Consider the following 22500-nt stretch of genomic DNA (forward strand, 5'->3'; position numbering starts at 1 on the left):
AGCACATCCGCTTTTCCCACAAGGCGGCTTTAGAGTGCGCTTAGAGTCCAGTAAACACTACCAAAGAGTGCGCTTAGAGTCCAGTAAACACTACCAAAGAGTGCGCTTAGAGTCCAGTAAACACTACCAAATATTGCGCTCATGGCGTTCCATACTCCACTGTTTACAAGATAGATGTGCTTAGTTCAATTCCATACTCCACTGTTTACAAGATAGATGTGCTTAGTTCAATTCCATACTCCACTGTTTACAAGATAGATGTGCTTAGTTCAATTCCATACTCCACTGTTTACAAGATAGATGTGCTTAGTTCAATTCCATACTCCATTGGTAGTTAAGCAGCTCCGCTAACCGTTCGCCTCTGTCTCCTCCTGTTTAGCAGTTGTAATAGTAGTTAATAGTTGTGTGCGCGTGTGTGCGCGTGTGTGTGTGTGTGTTGCTTCAGGTTTCTCTGGTGTTGACCAGACCTATGCCCAGCGCACGCAGCTCTTCGACACGCTCGTCAACTTCTTCCCCGACAGCATGGCCCCGCCCAAAGGAAACCTGGTCGACCTCATAACGCTCTAGCCACGCCCACTTGCGTGCTGACGGACAGCTGGTCCCCATGTCACCCAGCGAGGCCAGCGAGAGTGGACGAGCCTCCCTGAGTGTGTGTGTGTGTGTGTGTGTGTGTGTGTGTAAATCTGTTACTACAGTATATAACATGTGTCTGTGAGTTGTGAGGGTCAAACCGTGTTTGAGTGTGTATGAGTGTGTATGAGTGTGTATGAGTGTGTATGAGCGTGTATGAGCGTGTATGAGCGTGTATGAGCGTGTTTGAGCTGGTATGCCCATGACATCATGATCTGGAGAAAGTGTGTGTGTGTGTGTGTGTGTGTGTCTGTGTGTTCACACAAGCCTGTGACACGGCTTGAATTTGAAATGGGAACGATGCAACACATATGGCGGTCAGTCACAAGCGGAATTGTGTTGATGCCGTCATGGTCAGCTGGAGAGTTCACATTCTCAACAGTCTGAAGATTCCCCTTGTTGTGAGCTTCTGATTCTTTAACTATGAGCTGCACTGGAAGGACTGAGACTTCGAACTCTCCTTTGCTTTGTCCCTTTTTCCCACACTTATTCACACACAGACGTGTGTGTGTGTGCGCGCACACTCATTCACACACAGACGTGTGTGTGTGTGCGCGCACACTCATTCACACACAGATGTGTGTGTGTGCGCGCACACTCATCACACACGTTGTTGTTGGAGAGTGTAGATCATGTTACTGTGTGTGTATGACGCTACATCTGATGTTTTGTGTCAAGCTGAGGGCTGGCCTACATTTCCCAGAATTCTTTGCTAGAATTAAGTGATGATGCTTCTAATGTATGAATTGGTACTGAATTTGGGATTTTGAGTTTTGTATGTTTTTTTTTTTTTTTTTTTTTTTTGTCCCTTCTACCATTGGTAGTTGGTAGTTGCACATCCACACACAACCTGGGGCTGTCATCTTTACCAAGAAGAACTGATTTTCCAGGCAATGTTCTTATGTACATTCTGTGTGTGTGTGTGTGAGAGAGAGAGAGAGAGTGAATGAATGGAGAGGGGTTGTGGGGGTTGTAACAGACACTAAACTTTGAGAGTTTTTTGAGTGTGCGAATTCATGGGTGCTAACTAGGCCAACTTGACCATATGCACTTTTTCACAAGCTTGACAGAACAAAATAATCTCAGTCTTCTAGCTAGCTATCACTAGTGTGCTGATCTTTTGGAGAGGTGTGTGTGTTTTTTTTCAAGCAGGGTTTGGTGTGTAAAGAGTGGAGTACAATTAACAGCTTTGATTTGTAAGGGCTTTCTGTACAGATCATGAGCTTGAAAGGTGTGTGTGTGTGTGTGTGTGTGTGTGTGTGTTCTCATCAATGAGATAAACATGTTGTTCTGTTCCAGGTGTGTGTGTGTGTGTGGGGGGGTCCCAGAGTATGATTCAGCATGCTTGCGCCACCTTTCTTCCTGGGGACTGTGTGTGTGTGAGAGAGAGGGAGAGAGAGAGAGAAAGTGAGAACAAGAGACAGAAGGATGACCCCTATGAAGGTCAACATATGGTCTCAAAATATTTCCCAGTTGCTTGTTTTTGTGAGAGAGTTAGTTAGAGTTAGAGTTAGTGATTGTGTGTGTGTGTGAGAGAGGGCAAGAGTTAGTGATTGTGTGTATGTGTGTGAGAGAGGGCAAGAGTTAGTGATTGTGTGTGTGTGTGAGAGAGGGCAAGAGTTAGTGATTGTGTGTGTGTGTGTCAGAGAGGGCAAGAGTTAGTGATTGTGTGTGTGTGTGAGAGAGGGCAAGAGTTAGTGATTGTGTGTGTGTGTGTGAGAGAGGGCAAGAGTTAGTGATTGTGTGTGTTGTCCATTGTCCAAGTTGCCTCTGTTAAAAAGTGACCCTGATATAAGGTTGCTGGGGACTCCAGACCCTGATGTTCCCGTATGGTGTGGGCTTTTCTGTCCAGACTAGTTGTAGGGGTGTCTTATCTGTGTGTGTGTGTGTGTGTGTGTGTGTGTGTGTGTGTGTGGGTGTGTGTGTGGGGGGGTGTGTGTGTGTGTGTGTGTGGGGTGTGTGTGTGTGTGTGTGTGTGTGTGTGGGGTGTATCTGTTCTGGAACTTTGTTCATTTATTTATTGTTTTTCCCCCCCCCTCTTCACTGTCGGCTTCCCATTTGTATGAGAGTTCTCACAGTGCAGAAGTCGGGAGGAAGTGTGTGTGTGTGTGTGTGTGTGTGTGTGTGTGTGTGTGTGTGTGTTCTGGTGAGCTGGCTCATGTCCCCCATGATGCTGTTGTCGTGTGTGTGTGTGTGTGTGTGTCCGTTGTAGTAGCACTTCACGCTCAAGTCAGCCTCTCTGAGCTGTGATTGGCTCAATGGTGTCATAATGCTCTCAGTGTTATCTCTTAACGTGTGTGTCCAGTGTTTGTCTGCGGCTGCATACAATGTGTGTGTGTGTGAGAGAGAGAGAGAGCAATTGTGTGTGTTTGTGATACTCAATTATCCCCCAGCTCTAATTTAGTGAACGTGGTTCATGGGTTAACTGACATGTCATTTTGGAAATAATGTTTTTGACTTTGACCGTATTTAAAGAAAATAAGAAAGAAGATGATGATCGGATTCAGGGCTTTTTCTGTGATTGTTGCCATAGTCACTAGAACTGGGTTTTATTTTGTACCATAAGATTAATCGATAGGTATTCAAAACCCAACTTATAATGTTAACGATAAAAAAAAGAAAGCACCTTTTTTGTTGAACCATAATGCCAAATATATGAACTTTTTGTTGCTTCTTCCTCTGTGTGGGGACCTGAGTTCTTTTTTTTTTTTTTTTTTTTTTTTTTCCTTCTGTTTTGATTCTCTCCATCCTCCCCTCCTCCTTGGTGACACGGGGTGTGTATGTGTGGGGCTGTGATGGGAGGGGGGGGGGGGTAACTACACTGTGGCGCAGCTGAATGTGTAGAAGCTCACTGTAGAATTTGCATTGTATGTAATGTACATAACGTAAAAATAAAGATTGTATTTTGTTCAGGTTTTTTCGTAAGAAAGTTGTGTGTCCTGTTTGTTTTCTGGGCTGACATCTCTCACAGACCTCCCTGTCTCTCTCCACACACACACACACACACAAAGAGAGACAAAATGTCTAATGGTTCAGAAGTTTGTGTGTTACAGGTCACAATCATAAGTGTCTGTCAGCTAAATCATAAAAATATTGGTGTAGCGCTACCTTAAGCAACACCTACACACAGAGGAATACATATTCAATACCTACACTCAGGAGTACATATTCAACACCTACACTCGGAGGAATACATATTCAACTCCTACACTCGGAGAAGTACATATTCCCTGTGCTGACAGAACGTGGGAAAGAACACGAGCAAGGATTGACCATGACACGAGGTGCAGGGAAAACGTGGCGCCCCCTCAGTCAAGCAAAGGACTGCTTTTTTCCTGCAGAAATGGCTATCTTGAGGTCAGATGACCTATCCTTCATCATGCAGAGAGGACAAGTACAGTTGGGCCCTTTTGAAAATCATTTTATTGGTATAGAACACAAGCATAAAGGAGAGGGCTGCGTTGTCTGTGTTTGAACACAATAGCTTCCAGTGTGTCAGACCCCTGCCGTTTGGTAACCATGGCTGGCTAACAAACAAACAAACAAATAAACATAAATACAGCGCAAACAAACAAATAAACAGACGGTAGCTACATACTTTGGTGACATAAAAATGACTAACAGTACAAAGAGGTTTGTGTTGGAAAAAAAGGAAAGAGCTGTTTTTTTAAATTGAGATCAGCTTGCTTTCCTTCTGTTGTTGAATAACATCTTGATAACCTGTGGTTACTGATTGAAATGAGCAGTTGTTTATGTGATTTTCTATCTACAGGTCAGCATAATTGAATAAATGTACAATATATAAAAAAGCTACACAAATTCTTTGACACACATCTACAAGACTAGTTCTTTGACAGTGATTGTGCAGTGTTGCAGTACATATTCATACAAAATAAGAAAAATAAAAATGTTTTTGCTCGTTCTAAGTAGAGCCACAAAGGTCTTACTCATAAGGTTCATTCCTGATCATTTTTGGCCTATTTAAAAGCAGCTATTCAAAATTAGGCCACATGGGGGAGACAGAGAGTGCCTGGTCCACACCACGTACACACAAAGCTAACGGGCCTCTGGTGTGAGATGGGGACCCTAAGTGTGTGTGTTTTAAATTACATTCTCACTGGGACAGAAGATCTGTCCCACTCCTTGATTCTAACAGCCAATCGCTCAAAAGAAGGCTTGAATCAAAAGAAGGCTTGAATAAATTCACTTTAGTTTCATGTAGTTTTTTTTCCCTTAATGTTTCCCCCCACACAACATATATTAAAGCAAGGCCACTGGTGATACCACAAACATTTGACAAGAACGTGCAAGCCATTATTTACACAGGTGAGTGTGTTCCCTCCGCCAATTATTACTGCTACCCCAGCAGAAGCGTGTGTGTGTGTGTGTGTGTGCGTGTGTGTGCTTGTCACCCTAGCCTCACCTTGAAGCTCAAGCGTCCATGTTTTTTTTTTCCAGGACGACACAGTCCTGAGGTCATTTTATTCGTCTACTCTATGCAACACGATGTCTTCAACAGTCACAGTCTTAGAAACTACAGCAACATTGTAGATCACAGAGCCTCCAGGCACAGGTGCAGGAGTGGACACTCTTTAACCCCACACACAGGTGCAGGAGTGGACACTCTTTAACCCCACACACAGGTGCAGGAGTGGACACACTTTAACCCCACACACAGTTGCAGGAGTGGACACTCTTTAACCCCATGCACAGGTGCAGGAGTGGACACTCTTTAACTGGATTACAGCAGATCAACCCCTTTACACCAGGAGGCCTCAAACTTGCTCCTGCCCCCCTGAGCTTTGTTTGTCATCTTTCCCTGCTGCAGCCTTACTGACCCCAACATTGGCGCTCTTCAGAAGCTTAACGCAACTGGTTTAGGTCACCGAGGGCCAGTCTCCCACACATGTAGCAAGCATAGGCCTAGTCTAAACGTTTTTCAGTGGAGAGTATTGCAATCACACTGAATTTAATCTGATATATGGCGAGCTGTAAGATATGTGTTTGTGTGTGTGGTGTGTGTGTGTGGGGTGTTCTTGAGCAGAATTGAGAGGCTTCTGTTTTATATTCTAAAGAAAGTTCAGTGGTAACAGTAGACACTGTGGTGGCATGAGGGACATGTGTCTGTGTGTGTGTGTGTGTGTGTGGCATGAGGGACTGTTTCCAAGCACAGTGTTTGCAGGGGGACCTTCTGGAGTAGTCTGGAAAGTAGTCTGGAAACCTTCTCAGGCACATTTCTGTCCTCTGATCAAGCAACATATTGGGATGTTCAAAATCCTTATGAGTGTTGATGAGCACTTAGGTGTAAAGGTGACCCAGTCAATTCAATTTGATTCTGGACACCATTCATCTCAAATGAAGTCCAGTGGAGAGCTAAGTGTATGTGAGTCCAGTGGAGAGCTAAGTGTGTGTGAGTTTGTCTAATTGACTTAGTACAGGTGACCATGTGTATTTATGTGTATAACAACTGTTCTGGTGTGTGTAAGCTCTACACTTGTCAACTAGTGTGTATGCGTGCCTCTGTGTGTGTGTGTGTGTGTGTGTGTGTGTGTGGCTGTGTGTGTGTGTGTGTGTGTGTGTGTGTGTGGCTGTGTGTGTGTGTGTGTGTGTGTGTGTGCCTCTGTGTGTGTGTGTGTGTGTGTGTGTGTGTGGCTGTGGGTGTGTGTGTGTGTGTGTGTGTGGCTGTGTGTGTGTGTGTGTGTGTCTACAGGTGTGTGTCCTCTTCATCGGGCAGCTCCTCCTTCAGCAGGTTGTCGATGGGGACGATCCAGCTGTCGTTCAACTCGCCGTTGGGCCTCTTCTCCAGCACCGTCTCCGGCTGCACCTCCATCACCTCCAGCGTGGGATTGTCATGGTAACCGTTCTCCACCGTCTGCAGCTCCTCCGTCAGGTGTTGCTACAAAGGCCAAGGTCATTAGAGGGAGTGTGTGTCTGTGTGTGTGTGTGTCTGTGTGTGTGTGTGTCTCTGTGTGTGTGTGTATGTGTCTGTGTGTGTGTGTGTGTGTGTGTGCGTGTGTGTCTCTGTGTGTGTGTGTGTGTGTGCGTGTGTGTGTGTGTGTGTGTCTGTGTCTGTGTGTCTCTGTGTGTGTGTGTGTGTGTATGTGTCTGTGTGTGTGTGTGTGTCTCTGTGTGTGTGTGTATGTGTCTGTGTATGTGTCTGTGTGTGTGTGTGTGTGCGTGTGTGTGTGTGTGTGTGTGTGTGTCGTGCGTGCGTGTGCGTGCATGTGTGTCCGTGCGTGTGTGTGTGCGTGCGCGCGTGTCTGTTTGTGTGTGTGTGTGTGCGTGCGTGCGTGTGTGTGCGTGTGCGTGCGTGCATGTGTGTCCGTGCGTGCGTGCGTGTGTGTGCGTGTACCTGATTCTTGCGGTAGTTGTTGCCGTGGCGATAGGTGTATATGGCGAGGCCCACGATGATGAGGGCTACTGCCCCACAGGAGGCCAAGATGGCGATCAGAGTGGTGTAGTCGCTCTCCTCCAAACTCTCCTTCATCTGCACACACACACGCACACACAAGCACGCACGCACGCACACACACACAGATACATATTACATATGTATACAGTACATATTGTATACATACACAGTGTTTTGCAATGTAGTTACCATAAGTAAAATAATGTGTGACAAATGTACAGCATCAGTGTAAAATGACAGATTACATAAATGTCTCATTAACTATAGTTTATAGATGTAGGGCATATTAAATTCTTTTTTTGTAATGGTGTGCATTAACAAAGTGTGTGTGTATGAGTGTGTGTATGAGTGTGTGTATGAGTGTGTGTATGAGTGTGTGTATGAGTGTGTGATATGAGTGTGTGTATGAGTGTGTGTATGAGTGTGTGATATGAGTGTGTGTATGAGTGTGTGTATGAGTGTGTGTATGAGTGTGTGTATGAGTGTGTGATATGAGTGTGTGTATGAGTGTGTGTATGAGTGTGTGTATGAGTGTGTGATATGAGTGTGTGTATGAGTGTGTGTATGAGTGTGTGTATGAGTGTGTGTATGAGTGTGTGATATGAGTGTGTGTATGAGTGTGTGTATGAGTGTGTGATATGATTTCTCTTTACCTTTCCATTCAATTCCTTATAGTGCCTCTCCACAACACTGATGTTAACTAGTGAAACAGAAAGCCATTAACATGAAAAAACAGATATTATCCCCCAAATATATAAAATGATTAAAGTCATTACATTTTCAAAAATATATGTGTATGTAAGAATCATTCTTTGTGTGTGTGTGTGTGTGTGTGTGTGTGCGTAGGTATGTATGTTTCTCATTGTATCTGTGTGTCTCTGTCCTTTACCATCTCCGCTGATGTAGATTTTGTCAAACTGGTGGTGGCCTTTTGTCTTTCTGCCTGATATGGAGCAGTTGCCGCCGGTTATCATTTCCAGGAGCCTTGAGCAAATTTCAATCAGAATGGGATCACCCTATGGGGCAGGAGAGAATATGCACGAGTCACTCATACAGTTGTGGTCAAACTTGCTGCCCAATTGTGGGAGAAATGAAAAAAACTGTGACCTGTGATTGTGACCTGTGACTGTGACCTGTGATTGTGACCTGTGATTGTGACCTGTGATTGTATTTTAGATAAAACCAAATTTGGTGGAAAATCCAATATCCAAAATTGACGTCATAACATTGAACTCATTGTTCCTCAAGGTACCCTTATTTTTCTAAAGTTTGTGTATTAGCGCCACCTACTGAAGCGTATGGCGATACGTGATTAAAGGTTTGTGTATTAGCGCCACCAACTGAAGCGTATGGCGATACGTGATTAAAAGTGACAAAAAGGCCCCAGCTGTGGGCGCCAACTGGCTGGGGCACCTGCACCGTATGCAATACCCGACCGGGTTGATTCCGCCCGTGGTCCTTTCCGGATCCCACCCCTGCTCTCTCTCCCATTTGCTTCCTGTCACTCTCCACTGTCCTATCATTAATTAAAAAAATGACAAAAAAGTGAGCCCATCTATCAAGAAATTATATTACATATAAACACAAGCCTATACACTACGACTATGACTACAGTTGCACATATCATCACGTTTAAGGTGCGAAGGTTAAACTCGCTGAATGTGGTTACAAGACGAAAACTGCCTACTTTGAAAAAAGAAGGAGGCTCAGTAAGGTTTTGGGGCTGATGTTTTGCTTAGGACGAGTGGGCCAAACTTAGCTTTATCTTATGTCACGTAGCTACCACCAGACCATTGTCAATTGAAATTAAGAATTGATACGGGGATTATTTAATTTACAAGGGGAGTAACCAAGAGTCAAGTTTAAAACAAAGGTTTTAATTGCAGTTGTTTAATTCCAAGGAAAAGACTTATTCACACTGACGCCATCATCATAGCCATTGGTAGCGTTTAACAGCACCGCTAACTGGACTCCCCCATTGGTCCTCATATTCACCTTATTCCGCACGCAAACATGGGGGCGCTAGCTTTGCCCACATTGTCTCCGAACTTCCGATTGAGCAGTACATCCATTGCGATACATTGAGATAACAGAGCTCTATCGAGATGACTGCCATCATATGTTATGGGTCATCATAAAGTTAGGAACGTTTATTTAGGATTTTGGTGACTTAAGACATTTCTGTTATACACCTTTCCAATCTGAAGTTTGGAAAACACTGACTTTGGAGCGGCTGTTCTGTAATGACTTTCTAAACTAGTTACCATAGTTACCAAACAGATAAGGATTTTATGAAGTTTCTCCATAATGATACAGCTGCCACTGCCACATCGTCTACCCACTCCGTGGGGCTGAATAGCCTTGGGTAGCAGCACAATATTGCAGTCTGACCTCCTGATGGCATTGGTGGTTTCCTCCCAAGTTAGCCTCTCTATCCTCTTCTGCCGTGTTATCCCAATGAAGCTAACTAGCCTCTCTATCCTCTTCTGCCGTGTTATCCCAATGAAGCTAACTAGCCTCTCTATCCTCTTCTGCCGTGTTATCCCAATGAAGCTAACTAGCCTCTCTATCCTCTTCTGCCGTGTTATCCCAATGAAGCTAACTAGACGTAGCTAGCCGACCGGAAGTTTAAAGACAACGTGGAATTTTAAAAAACGGGCGGGGTTGAAAAAGGTGAATAGCCCCACCCATGCTGGATAAGCAGTTGTGATTGGTCCTCATATAGCCCAGCCCATGCTGGATAAGCAGTTGTGATTAGTTCCTGGGTTTTTGGTGATTCAGGAAGCTGCTTAAATGGGAGGGTTGCCAGACTGGCCTCACAGATTTCTGAGGGTACCCTCATTAACCACCTTTTAGATAAAGGCCTTATTAAGCACCTATTAGATAAAGGCCTCATTAACCACCTATTAGATAAAGGGGTACCCTCATTAAGCACCTATTAGATAAAGGCCTCATTAAGCACCTATTAGATAAAGGCCTCATTAAGCACCTATTAGATAAAGGCCTCATTAAGCACCTATTAAATAAAGGCCTCATTAACCACCTATTAGATAAAGGGGTACCCTCATTAAGCACCTATTAGATAAAGGCCTCATTAAGTACCTATTAGATAAAGGGGTACCCTCATTAAGCACCTATTAGATAAAGGCCTCATTAACCACCTATTAGATAAAGGGGTAACCTCATTTTAATTTGTTTTATTATCTAACATATCCTGTTGAATTAAGAGTCTAAATCAGTGTGATTCCATTAAACATGGAATCAACAAGAAAAGATGGCAACTAACTTTGTCAGTTTAAAATAATTTCAGAGACAAATGTAGGGTTTTGGGGGGAAGGTTGGGCCATGACTGTACTTACACACACACACACACACTCTCACACACACACACACAGACACACACACACGCACACACCATGACTGTACTTACACACTCACACACACACACACACCATGACTGTACTTACACACCCACACACACCATGACTGTACTTACACACACACACACACACACACACACTCACACACACACACACACACACACCATGACTGTACTTACACACTCACACACACACACACAAACACACACCATGACTGTACTTACACACTCACACACTCACACACACACACACACCATGACTGTACTTACACACTCACACACACACTCACACACACACACACCATGACTGTACTTACACACACACACACACACACCATGACTGTACTTACACACACACACACACACACACACACAAACACACACACACCATGACTGTACTTACACACTCGCACACACACACACCATGACTGTACTTACACACTCACACACCATGACTGTACTTACACACTCACACACACACATACCGGTACATGTGTTACACAGTACACAGTACACACATATACATATGCTCACACATGCAACTCTGCTGCCCTCCCTTCCCTTAATACAATATGCTTTCTGCACTCCCTTTCTTTGTGCTTCTTTCCTACACACACACACACACACACACACACACACACATTCATTCACACACACACACACACATTCATTCACACACACACATTCATTCACACACACACACACACACTTGAATTTCCCCTTGGGATCAATAAAGTATCTATTTATCTATCTACATTAACATATTAATTCACACACACATGTTAATTCCCACACACACACACTTAGTGCACACATTCATTCTCACACACACACATTCATTCACACACACACACACACTTGAATTTCCCCCTTGGGATCAATAAAGTATCTATTTATCTATCTACATTAACATATTAATTCACACACACATGTTAATTCACACACACACTTGAATTTCCCCTTGGGGATCAATAAAGTATATATTTATCTATCTACATTAACATATTAATTCACACACACATATTAATTCACACACACACTTGAATTTCCCCTTGGGGATCAATAAAGTATATATTTATCTATCTACATTAATATATTAATTCACACACACACACACACACACTCACAGACACACACACACACACACACATATTAATTCACACACACAAACACACACACATATATTAAATCACACACACACACACACACACACACACACACACACACACACACATATTAAATCACACACACACACACACACACACACACACATATTAAATCACACAAACACACACACACGCTCTCTCAGACTGAATTGATAGGAGCGGAGACAAGGGTTCTTCCTGTCCGATGATGTCATAGGGCTGTGTGGCTAGGGCCCAAAGGGGATTGTGGGAAACAGGAAGAGGGCCGGGGTTCCCATGCCGACCCGCTCCACCCCACGACAGGAGCATGATGCAATATCCTCTCTCTCTCCACCCCACGACAGGAGCCAGACTCAACATTTATCCTCTCTCTCTCCCTCTCTCTCTTTCTCTCTCTCCTCTCTCCCTCTCTCTCTCCCTCTCTCTCTTTCTCTCCCTCTCTCCCCCTCTCTCTCCTCTCTCCCTCTCCCTCTCTCTGAGTTATTCTCTGTCTGCTTATCACTCTCTTTTTCTAACTATTTTCTTCCTCTGTGCCAATGTGTCTTTCTTTCTAATGCTGCATCTAAACACATACACTGATCATTCTCTCTTTCCCACCCACACACACAAACACACCCACACATACACAGAGAGAGAGGGAGAGAGAGAGAGGAGGAGGAGGAGAAGATCATACCTCTTTGTCCATCTTACTGAAGAAAAACTGTGGGGAAAACAATTCCAGACAAGTCAGAATAAACTGAGTGAGATCAATGAAAATCACAAAGCTTTTGTTTAAATATGCACACACACACTCACACACACACATATAATCCCTTGTGACCTTCCATGTCGCATGGGTTAAATTATTTATCCAAATTAAGTTATTGTTTTCAACATGTTCCTATTATACTGTATATCTCACAACAAGTCAGAGATTAAGAAATATAAGGAGGGAAACTGGACAAATGTGTCTCTAGTGGCTGATCCCACTGAGAGTTTAAATTGATGTCAAAGCCTTTTCAGCAAACCTATCAACCAAAACTATTTTTCAGTGTGCATGCAGTCATCATACTAACAGTGAAAATCTGAAGCGATATTTCTTTCAGTGTACCATAAATTAAGATGTTTACATTTAGCGGAGGCTTATATCCAAAGCGACTGACAAAAAATAAACGTGTTATTATTATCATTAAGGTCTTTGGTCAGCTGGCAATGTGAGCAGCATGCTAGGTTTACTGAACACATGTGATAAGTAAGAGGGTTCATTGCTAGGCTCCCAGCATAGCGTGTCTCTGTAGGGATAGCTAACCCTGAAACTGGTCTACGGCTCCCAGCATAGCGTGTCTCTGTAGCAATAGCTAACCCTGAAACTGGTCTACGGCTCCCAGCATAGCATGTCTCTGTAGGGATAGCTAACCCTGAAACTGGTCTACGCCTCTCCGCTGCTGAATGCACATCATTCAATCTTTGGCTATCATCCTCCAGGTGTTAGGCCAGGGTTTTGATATGTTCCTCGATTTGTGATTTGAGGAATATAGTGCTAGTCTTGCTAATACTTCTCCAGACACGAGTGGCATAATCCTTTTAAAGGTACACTATGCAGGTTCAGGTATTTAAAGGTACACTATGCAGGTTCAGGTATTTAAAGGTACACTATGCAGGTTCAGGTATTTTTGCCGGCTGTAAAGCTGCCCCTAGAGTCGCGATATATTCATATTTTACACTGCCATTGTAAATGTCTTACTTCTTGTGGCTTGTTCCCCTGTATATAATGAAAATGCTTTTGTGGAGGTGAAGGATTAACAATATAAATATCTCCAAAGAGCTATAGCTACAGACAAGGTAATGTTTCACGATTCTCGGGCCGCTATTCTTGAAGTTGCATAGCTGGCTCTCTCCTTAGCAACTTGCTACAGCTGTGCTGCATGACTATGCTAGGCTATGCTACAGCTGTGCAGCATGGCTATGCTAGGCTATGCTACAGCCGTGCAGCATGGCTATGCTAGGCTATGCTACAGCTGTGCTGGATGGCTATGCTAGGTGAATGATTCCCCTATTAAAAGTTTGTTTACCATCAAATTGGCTTCATAAAGGTTATATTAAGGTGAAAATCTTGTGTACCTTTAAACCATGTTACATCACATTCTCTATCAGGCGGTTTGAAGTTTCAGGGAATGAACCCTTCAGGGATAGTACCTACAGTATACTCAAGGAATAGAAATCCAGCGGATCGTGACACTAACTGAATGTGACATTACCTGAATGTCACCAAAGCTAAAGGGGCTATCACATTGTACACGGTATGCGCTGTGCTCACGCTAGGCTGCTCTTGGTTGAGGTAACGTCCCAAAGATTTGTGTTGTGCTTGTCGCTGGGCTCAGCGCAAAATACCAACGACTTACAATAATGCATTTATACCAATGACTTATAATGCATTTCATAGCGCAAGCCATTGACTATAATGCATTTCATAGCGCATGCCGCATGTAATGTGGCAGGCCCTTTATAGGTTAGAAATGGCTTAGAATAAATTATGGTACTTTTAAGATACACAAATTATGAATTCATATAAAATTGTAGACAAACTGTGAAATTGTCAAAATACTCAATTCTATCAATTTAGCATGTTATGCTACATCTCAAAACAGCAACTTGTGACTTCTGACTGGTTTTGCTGTGGAGGGTAACAAATACCACACTCAAATTCAGACTCTCTTTCTCTCTCTCTCTCTCTCTCTCTCATTCCCTCCTTCCTTACAGTGAATGGAGTGGGTAGAGTAGTCGTAGGCAAAGTTGTGGTAGTAGTTGACAGCACAGTGGTGGTCTTCAGGGTGGCTGTTGCAGTAGTTGGGGGCTGCACACTGGTTGGCACTGAGCCTGACGTATCCCCCCCAGGCCCGGAGGGGCGGGCGCTGGAGCTGGAGCTGGCGCTGGAGCTGGAGCTGGCGCTGGAGCTGGAGCTGGAGCTGGTGCTGCTAGTGATGTGCGGAGCAGTAGAGGCCACGCCGTCCCCTGTGGTTGTAGGACTCCCACTCGCTGTGATGGACAGTAACACAAAATGATTTTTTTTTTTATTGTTTATTTAGACAGGGACGGTGGATATTAATGGACATCAGTACAAATACACAATGTAAATATGCTAGAATTAGCACCATAGCTAGTTTTCCTATATTGTCCCTAGGCAGATACATAAAAAAACAAGTAACAAGCATGCAACACTTGTGTGTATACATTCTGGCAGCACTTAGACTGAGAGATGGCCTGATTTGTTTGAAGTTCTGTTGATTGAATTTAACTTTGTTTGCCACCCTTTTTATGTGACTTTTGAACATTCAGTTGCCCAATGTCACCCCCAGATATTTAAATTCTTTCACAATGTTTAGCTCCTCTCCTCTAAGAAACACATTAGAATGTGTCACCTTTGTGTTTTGTTTAGAAAATACCATGCAGATGGTCTTGCTGGTGTTCAGATGGAGACAAGACCTATAAGCCAGTTTTTTTTTTAATCGCTAACAAGCGCTTACCCATACTTCAGATACTTTTTCTAAACTCTTAACACAGACTCACACCTACAAAACACAACTGGCCAAATGGATAATTTTCTTCTCAAAAACACATTTTGTTAAATATACTACTAACACATATTTCTCTGCACACACTAACTTTACCAAAACACTGGAAATCTGACTCAAAATGAAATTATTCTGTCAAAAAATAACACTTGTTTTCACTTCACAAGGTACATGCAGTCAATCAAAGTACACCAGGTTCCAAAATACTGGCTATTGTTGACATTACAAAAACTGCATATACTTTTATGTTTCAGTTTTACAGGTATTTGCATGCAATTTTTACACAAAATTTCTTGGTTGGGAACTGTATGTTCACATGTTATGTTCACATTAAAAAGCATTCCAGTAAAAGCATTCCCTTTACTGTTTGCTACAGGAGGTACAGTAGAAATACTGTTTACAGTATGATAGAACAGAAAAAGACACACAAAAACACACAAGCATTCTGAACAAAAAAACAACAGCAAAAAGCCCAGATAAAAAGGGGGGAGCTAACAAAAGCACAAAATTACTATATCTAATCTCTGCAATCTTCAGGGTTACAGTAGGCCACATGTTTTCATCAACATCGCATTGATTACATGGTCAATGATAGTGGCACGGATTTCACCACTGACAACAGTTCCTGCAGCCAAATGGAATGCCACCACCACGCATTCTTACACCTCTACCTTGCCCTCTCCTTTGGGCCTGCTCTTTTCCCTGGCCCTGCTCCTGCACCTCTCCCTGGCCCTGCTCCTCTCACTGCTCCTGCACCTCTAACTGCACCTCTCACTGGGCCTGCTCTTCTCCCTGGCCCTGCTCCTCTCACTGCTCCTGCATCTCTCACTGCACCTCTCACTGCTCCTGCTCTTCTCCCTGGCCCTGCTCCTCTCACTGCTCCTGCATCTCTCACTGCACCTCTCACTGCTCCTGCTCTTCTCCCTGGCCCTGCTCCTCTCCCTGCTCCTGCACCTCTAACTGCACCTCTCACTGGGCCTGCTCTTCTCCCTGGGCCCCTTGCTCTTATTCTTCCTCGTCCAGACATTACAGTGTTTGTCTTTTTCTGTTTCTAAAAACATTACTCTTCAAAGTCCTCCTTTTACTGTGTCAGTGTAATAGAACAAAATAACCCCTGCCACTGAGTCTAAGCCAAACTGGAATCAGCTGTGGTTGGCCCAATTTACCCAATATAAATTAGTTGTGTGTCAATTATTGAATTGTTTGTTTATCATCAGCTGATATACAGTATATTGTTTTTGAACTGATATCATTGCAGAAGCAGAGGTTTTTATACTGTATCTAAGGTTTGGAATATTGTTTTTACTATTGTGGGATGTTGTGTGTGGTAAATACTGCAAAAACAATCCATAATTTTGTTGGGAGGTATAGCTTGTCTGTTAAGAAAATGTAAGCATTGTGGAAATGTGTTCACTGACTGCATATCGTGTGAAAACGACATGAAATGTGTGAATGGTATGGCCACAAAAGACCGATGCTGTGGTAATTGTATTTAGAGTTTTAAAAATGTGACAACTGGTCGGACAAACGCTTGTTAGCGACTGAAAAAAACTGTAATGTAGAGTCTTGATAGGGTAATTGGCTGGCCTAATATGCTGGCACATTTCAGGTTAGGGAGACAGGAAACACAGGAGACAAAGGAATACATAGGGATGAGCTGGAGATCCAGGCTGTAAAGGAAGTCAAGGTTTGAAGTGTAAAAGTGAATTCAAAGTTAAAATGTTAACCTAGTTTTCTGTGAGGCAAGGGGATAAACTTTGGTCCGGACTTTGGTCCGGAGGTAAGGTCGCCTTGTTTGGACCAGATCCCTAAAAGACATCATTGAAATTGTTGCCTAGTTTGAAAAAAGCGGCCCACCGGCCAATTTTCAAAACCCAATGTGGCCCTTGAGCCAAAATGTTTGGCTTATTCCCATAGCGGTCTCAAGTGTCATGCCAATAAAGTTAATTTGAAATTAATTGAAATAGAGAGAGAGAAAAAAGAGAATAAGCTCTTACCTGAAGGTGTAGATCCAAGAGAATAAGCTCTTACCTGAAGGTGTAGATCCAAGAGAATAAGCTCTTACCTGAAGGTGTAGATCCAAGAGAATAAGCTCTTACCTGAAGGTGTAGATCCAAGAGAATAAGCTCTTACTTGAAGGTGTAGATCCAAGAGAATAAGCTCTTACCTGAAGGTGTAGGTCCAGAGTTTGGTGATGTATTGAGGGCCTCCTCTGTGGGAAGTGTGGAGATGTTGGTCGGAGTAATGGTGGTCCCAGTGTCCGTGGTATTGTCTTTCCCAACTGTGGTGGTACCTGCAGTAGCCGGTGCAGGTGCCGATGTGGCTGGGGTCGTGACTGTCCCAGTTGTGGTGATGGTGCTTGCAGTAGTAGGTGCTGATGCGGCTGTGGTCATGACTCTAACATCATTGGTGGTACTTAGAGTAGCAGGTGTTGATGTGGTTGGAGTCGTGACTTTAACATTATTGGTGGTGCTTGCAGCAGCAGGTGCTGATGTGATCGCGGTCGTGACCTTATCAGTGGTCATGGTTGCAGCAGTAGAGGCCCCTGATGCAACTTCACTCTGGACATGGCCAGTCCACAGCAAGCCTGAAGTACCACATAGAACAGACACAGGATTGAAAACTCAATTGAACAAGCTTCCCATTGGTCAGCATCAAATGAACAAACTTCCCATTGGTCAGCATCAAATGAACAAACTTCCCATTGGTCAGCATCAAATGAAGTCACACAGACAGGGTATGATGTGAGAGATGTACACATGTGAACCGGAGGCAGAGGTAGACAAACAAGGGTGCAGGAGCCATTTAACGTCAGTAGGTAGTTATTTAATTGTAAGGCAGGGATCACACTGACCAGCAGCAAGTGGCAGGTTTCCTATTGTTCTCTACGGTTCGGCAGCGGAGCGGTGGCAGCGCTAGCGTAGCAAGTGGCAGATTTCCTATTGTTCTCTACGGTTCGGCAGCGGAGCGGTGGCAGCGCTAGCGTAGCAAGTGGCAGATTTCCTATTGTTCTCTACGGTTCGGCAGCGGAGCGGTGGCAGCGCTAGCGTAGCAAGTGGCAGATTTCCTATTGTTGTTGTTGTTTCAGAAGTATAAACATATAACCAAACTCCACTGTACAAGAGACAGTAGGAGATAAGAAAAACTAACAAAACTAAATACTAAATATACTATATAAATTAAATGTAAAAAGTGTGCTTGAGGGTGATCGAGCATGAGACGCTTGTAGTGACAGGGCCTGTAGTTCTGTGTGCATGGTGAGGTGCTCAAGAGAGTGAGTGTCATGGTGAAGGTGCAAAAAGTAGTCCAACATTAGTCCAACAGTAAGGTCTAGAGACCAGCATAAATAATATGGACAAATAGGAGAGTAAAGTATAATGTAGACAAGGTAATATAAAAAACTATAAAAAAAACTATGTCAGTGCAAGAACAGATTGAGGTAATAGGGCTACAGCCATTCAGTATTGTAGCAGAAGCCATTGATCATGTGTGCTAATATAGCATGAAAAACAGTTTAGCAGGAAAACAGTAGTAAAAACATTAGGCTGTGGACATTAGTAAAACAGTAGTGAAACAGTAGTAAAGCAGTAGTGGGCAGTCAGTACTCAAACATGAAGAGGGTGAAGAGGCAGACAGACTAAGCAGAGAAGTCTATCTCTCCTCTTCCCTTTAGTGAAGCATTAAACAGTTCAATGACCCTGGGGACAAATTACTTTCTCAGCCTTTCAGTTGTGCATGGCAGTGAGCGAAGTCTCCATCACTTCGCATCACTTCATCACATATAAACAGAATGTGATATTCATTCGCATCACTTAATCACATATTACAGAATGTGATATTCATTCGCATCACTTAATCACATATAGAATGTGATATTCATTCGCATCACTTTATCACATATAGAATGTGATCGCATCACTTAATCACATATAGAATGTGATATTCATCACTTCATCACATATAGACAGAATGTGATATTCATCACTTCATCACATATATAATGTGATATTCATCACTTCATCACATATAGACAGAATGTGATATTCATCACTTAATCACATATAGAATGTGATATTCATTCGCATCACTTAATCACATATAGAATGTGATATTCATCACTTAATCACATATAGAATGTGATCGCATCACTTCATCACATATAGAATGTGATATGAAATAGATGGGATGAATAAGGGAACACAGCAGAGGAGTAATAACATTTTTATTAAATGCTGTGACACGCTGTGACATCATGACATAATACCTTACAGTAATTAGCCAATCAGAAAATTATGTATGGACTATTTTCGGACTACTTAGCTGCACCAATGAATAGACTTGGGCGACGTGCTTCCTATGTTGGTATACAGTAAAATCTAGCAAATGAGAGTTCACAGTAGTTCATATTTATAGACAACCATACCCTAATGATCCCGCCCCCGCCCCCCCAAAACACACACACAAACACACAGGTACAAACCTGCCAGCAATCTTCTCCAGAATATATACTTTTAGGCAGTCAAGACAGGGCATAAACCTCTCTAACATATGTGCAAGGTGAAATCCCAATTAGCTTCCAGCTAGGATAGCAAATTAGCTAATTTTCATGCTTTGACTAAATATCTTACTTTGCATATTTAACTAAGCACAAATAGCATTTCACAAACATAAATTATTCACAATGTACTTGTGTTGTTATTCACAACAGGATGATAAACAACCCTGTGAAAACAACAGTTTATATTGTAGGCCTATTTACGAAATTTGTCCAAGAGTTTTCGAACAAGAGGAAGTCAAACAACAACAGCAACTACAGTAGGGGAAATAATGACCTGCTAAGGGATTCCTTGATTGGGGTCACCTGGAAGAAAAGGCTTTATTTACACTAGTGCCTGTTATACACCTCCAACCCTGACCTCGCTCCGACCTTTAGCATTCAGCACCATTACTGTGTCATTATTGTATGTTATACACACAGTGATAGAGTTGTCATTGGGTTGTTAGGTTCATTTCATCTTTGTCATCCTTTTCGCTCGCATCATGCTGCATGTTATATATTGTTCACACATTTGTTCAATATACATCAGTACGCAAATACGAATTAATTGGCCCACATTAACATAATAATTAATGATTCATTGATAAGTATCATCAGCATCTGCAACTTTATAATAGCCATTCAAATAATGTTTACAGATAGTTTACAAATTGATTATTAGCCATTACCAAATTGCCAACCATCTTATATATAACATTACAAATAATTACAAATAATTTACTTAGTATTAGTAAACATTTGAAACTATTACTTAATTAAGCAATAAGCCTCGAGAGGCTGTTGTAGAATCAGTGTAACCTACGGACTCAAGTGGCTTATTGCTTTTCTAAAACTGTTGCTATAAATACCTTTCATAAAGTAAAGGCAAAGCAACGAGAAATGTTCGATTTAACGATTTATTCATAGTCATTCTGACTGTTGACAGACATTCTAAAACTGTTGCTATAAATACCTTTCATAAAGTAAAGGCAAAGCAACGAGAAATGTTCGATTTAACGATTTATTCATAGTCATTCTGACTGTTGACAGACATTCTAAAACTGTTGCTATAAATACCTTTCATAAAGTAAAGGCAAAGCAACGAGAAATGTTCGATTAAACGATTTATTCATAGATAGTCATTCATCCGCCAAGAAATATATTTCCTCTATCTGAATGGTTGCCAAGCAACGTTGAGATGCAGCTACTTTAACTTTTGTATCAAGTTATGGTAGCGCAGTAATATAGAACGGAATGCGGTCAAGGTATATGTTTGTGCTGGATTTTACAATGGCATCTAACGTGATTCAGCCAATCACAATCAAGGACTGGAACTATCGGTTTTAGAATTGTTAGTTAGTAGAAATAACTATTAACTAAACATCAATAAACAATTATCTACCATTGACTGTATAAGCAATGGTTATTATAAAGTGCTACCAAACTGGATATTTGGGTGCGAGTTAAAAAATTACTTTCATTCTATAGCATTTTGTGTTGCTAAAGTTAGTCTGAAGTCAGTCTCTGTCAGAGAGTCCCATGCAGAATCAGAACTGTGTTCAAACAGGGTTGTTTTTAGTACAAACAGATTACTAGAGGACTATGAGGAGCATTTCACTGAACTTTAAAATAGCGAATTGGTTTACAGTTGCACCTTATTCCAATAATTTATTGTTTAATCTTTCTTTATAAAATAAGCCATACATACACTAAAAAGACAAAAGTATTGGGACGTATGCCATTACACCCACAGAACCTTCAAAGACATCCCATTAAATCCCTAAATATAAAAAAAGGGGTTGGTCCCTATAAATATTGTCTTTGAGTCGTTTTTGACCCGGCAGTTATAAAATGCCACAAAACACACAACACATAACACAAAACACATGAACATACACCTAAACACACAGACCACACAGATTTACACACCTACAACTACACAGACATTCACAAACACACACTTACATTGAAATATTGTGACAAAATGGGCTACTGACTGAACTTACACAAGCTAGCATTTCTGTGGAAGAATGGCTGAATGTTGTCCATTGTTTAAATGTAGTATTTTTGTACAAAAAGGCAAGAAACACAGATTTATGCTAACTTTATGGTGGGCGATTGGTTGGTACTTCATGCAAAAGAGTTTGGAGTTTAAAAGTCAATTAAACATGCAGTAATTTATTGTGTATTAGCCTCGTTGTGTACAGGCCGCAGGACAGCGTGTTACGCAACCGTATTTATACCATATTAACGGCCCCCGTGGATTAACCTCATAGCTGAAGACATTTTGCAAAATCAATGTATAAGCCGCTAATAGTTGGGAAATTACGGTAATCACATATAATGTCCTGAATAGTTGGAAAAATACGGTAATCACATATAATGTCCTGAATAGTTGGAAAATTACGGTAATCACATATAATGTCCTGAATCAGAACATATACAGGTGTGTAACAACCTGACTGCTAATTAGCTACCAAAGGAACGTATCATTTATTTATTTGTTTATTTATCTTGCTATTAATCTTATTTACTGTCTCCTCTGAATAACTCTTTGTTTTCCACTATCTCCTTCTTTCCCTCTCTGGCTCGTGTGCTTTCTCTGTCTCTCCTCTCCTCTCTCTCTATTTATAGTGCACGAACAGGATGTTGCACACAATGGGCAGGAAGTGACATACTGCGGAACAGTGGTCTGGTCAGGGCAGCGTGAACAATAGCCCTCAGTCCTTACAGCTCTCCTCCAGGGGTTTAGTGCACAGCTCGGAGGAGGCCTCCTCCCTCAACCTACACACGTGCACACACACACACACACACACACACAAACGTACACAGATATATACACACAC

At 42.3% G+C, this 22500-nt stretch overlaps 2 protein-coding genes across 2 annotated transcripts in view; one reads left to right on the forward strand and one right to left on the reverse strand.

Annotated features, from left to right (window-relative positions):
• Positions 1-2573, forward strand: part of mkln1 (muskelin 1, intracellular mediator containing kelch motifs) — a 39285-nt gene extending 36712 nt beyond the window's left edge. Inside the window, exon 18 of the mRNA XM_048234302.1 lies at positions 446-2573. Within this exon, the coding sequence (XP_048090259.1) occupies positions 446-567 (122 nt within the window). The 3' untranslated portion in view covers positions 568-2573. The remainder of the gene's footprint in view (positions 1-445) is intronic.
• Positions 2574-4035: 1462 nt separating this feature from the next.
• The window catches only part of podxl (podocalyxin-like), a 29834-nt gene continuing 11369 nt past the window's right edge, over positions 4036-22500 (reverse strand). The window contains exons 2-8 of the mRNA XM_048234304.1: positions 17285-17704; positions 14304-14581; positions 12240-12266; positions 7932-8058; positions 7696-7742; positions 6983-7117; positions 4036-6526 (exon numbers count right to left, since the gene is read on the reverse strand). Of these exons, the coding sequence (XP_048090261.1) occupies positions 6335-6526; positions 6983-7117; positions 7696-7742; positions 7932-8058; positions 12240-12266; positions 14304-14581; positions 17285-17704 (1226 nt within the window). The 3' untranslated portion in view covers positions 4036-6334. The remainder of the gene's footprint in view (positions 6527-6982; positions 7118-7695; positions 7743-7931; positions 8059-12239; positions 12267-14303; positions 14582-17284; positions 17705-22500) is intronic.

This window comes from Alosa alosa, chromosome 23 (assembly GCF_017589495.1).
Source record: "Alosa alosa isolate M-15738 ecotype Scorff River chromosome 23, AALO_Geno_1.1, whole genome shotgun sequence".
NCBI classification, from domain to species: domain Eukaryota; kingdom Metazoa; phylum Chordata; class Actinopteri; order Clupeiformes; family Clupeidae; genus Alosa; species Alosa alosa.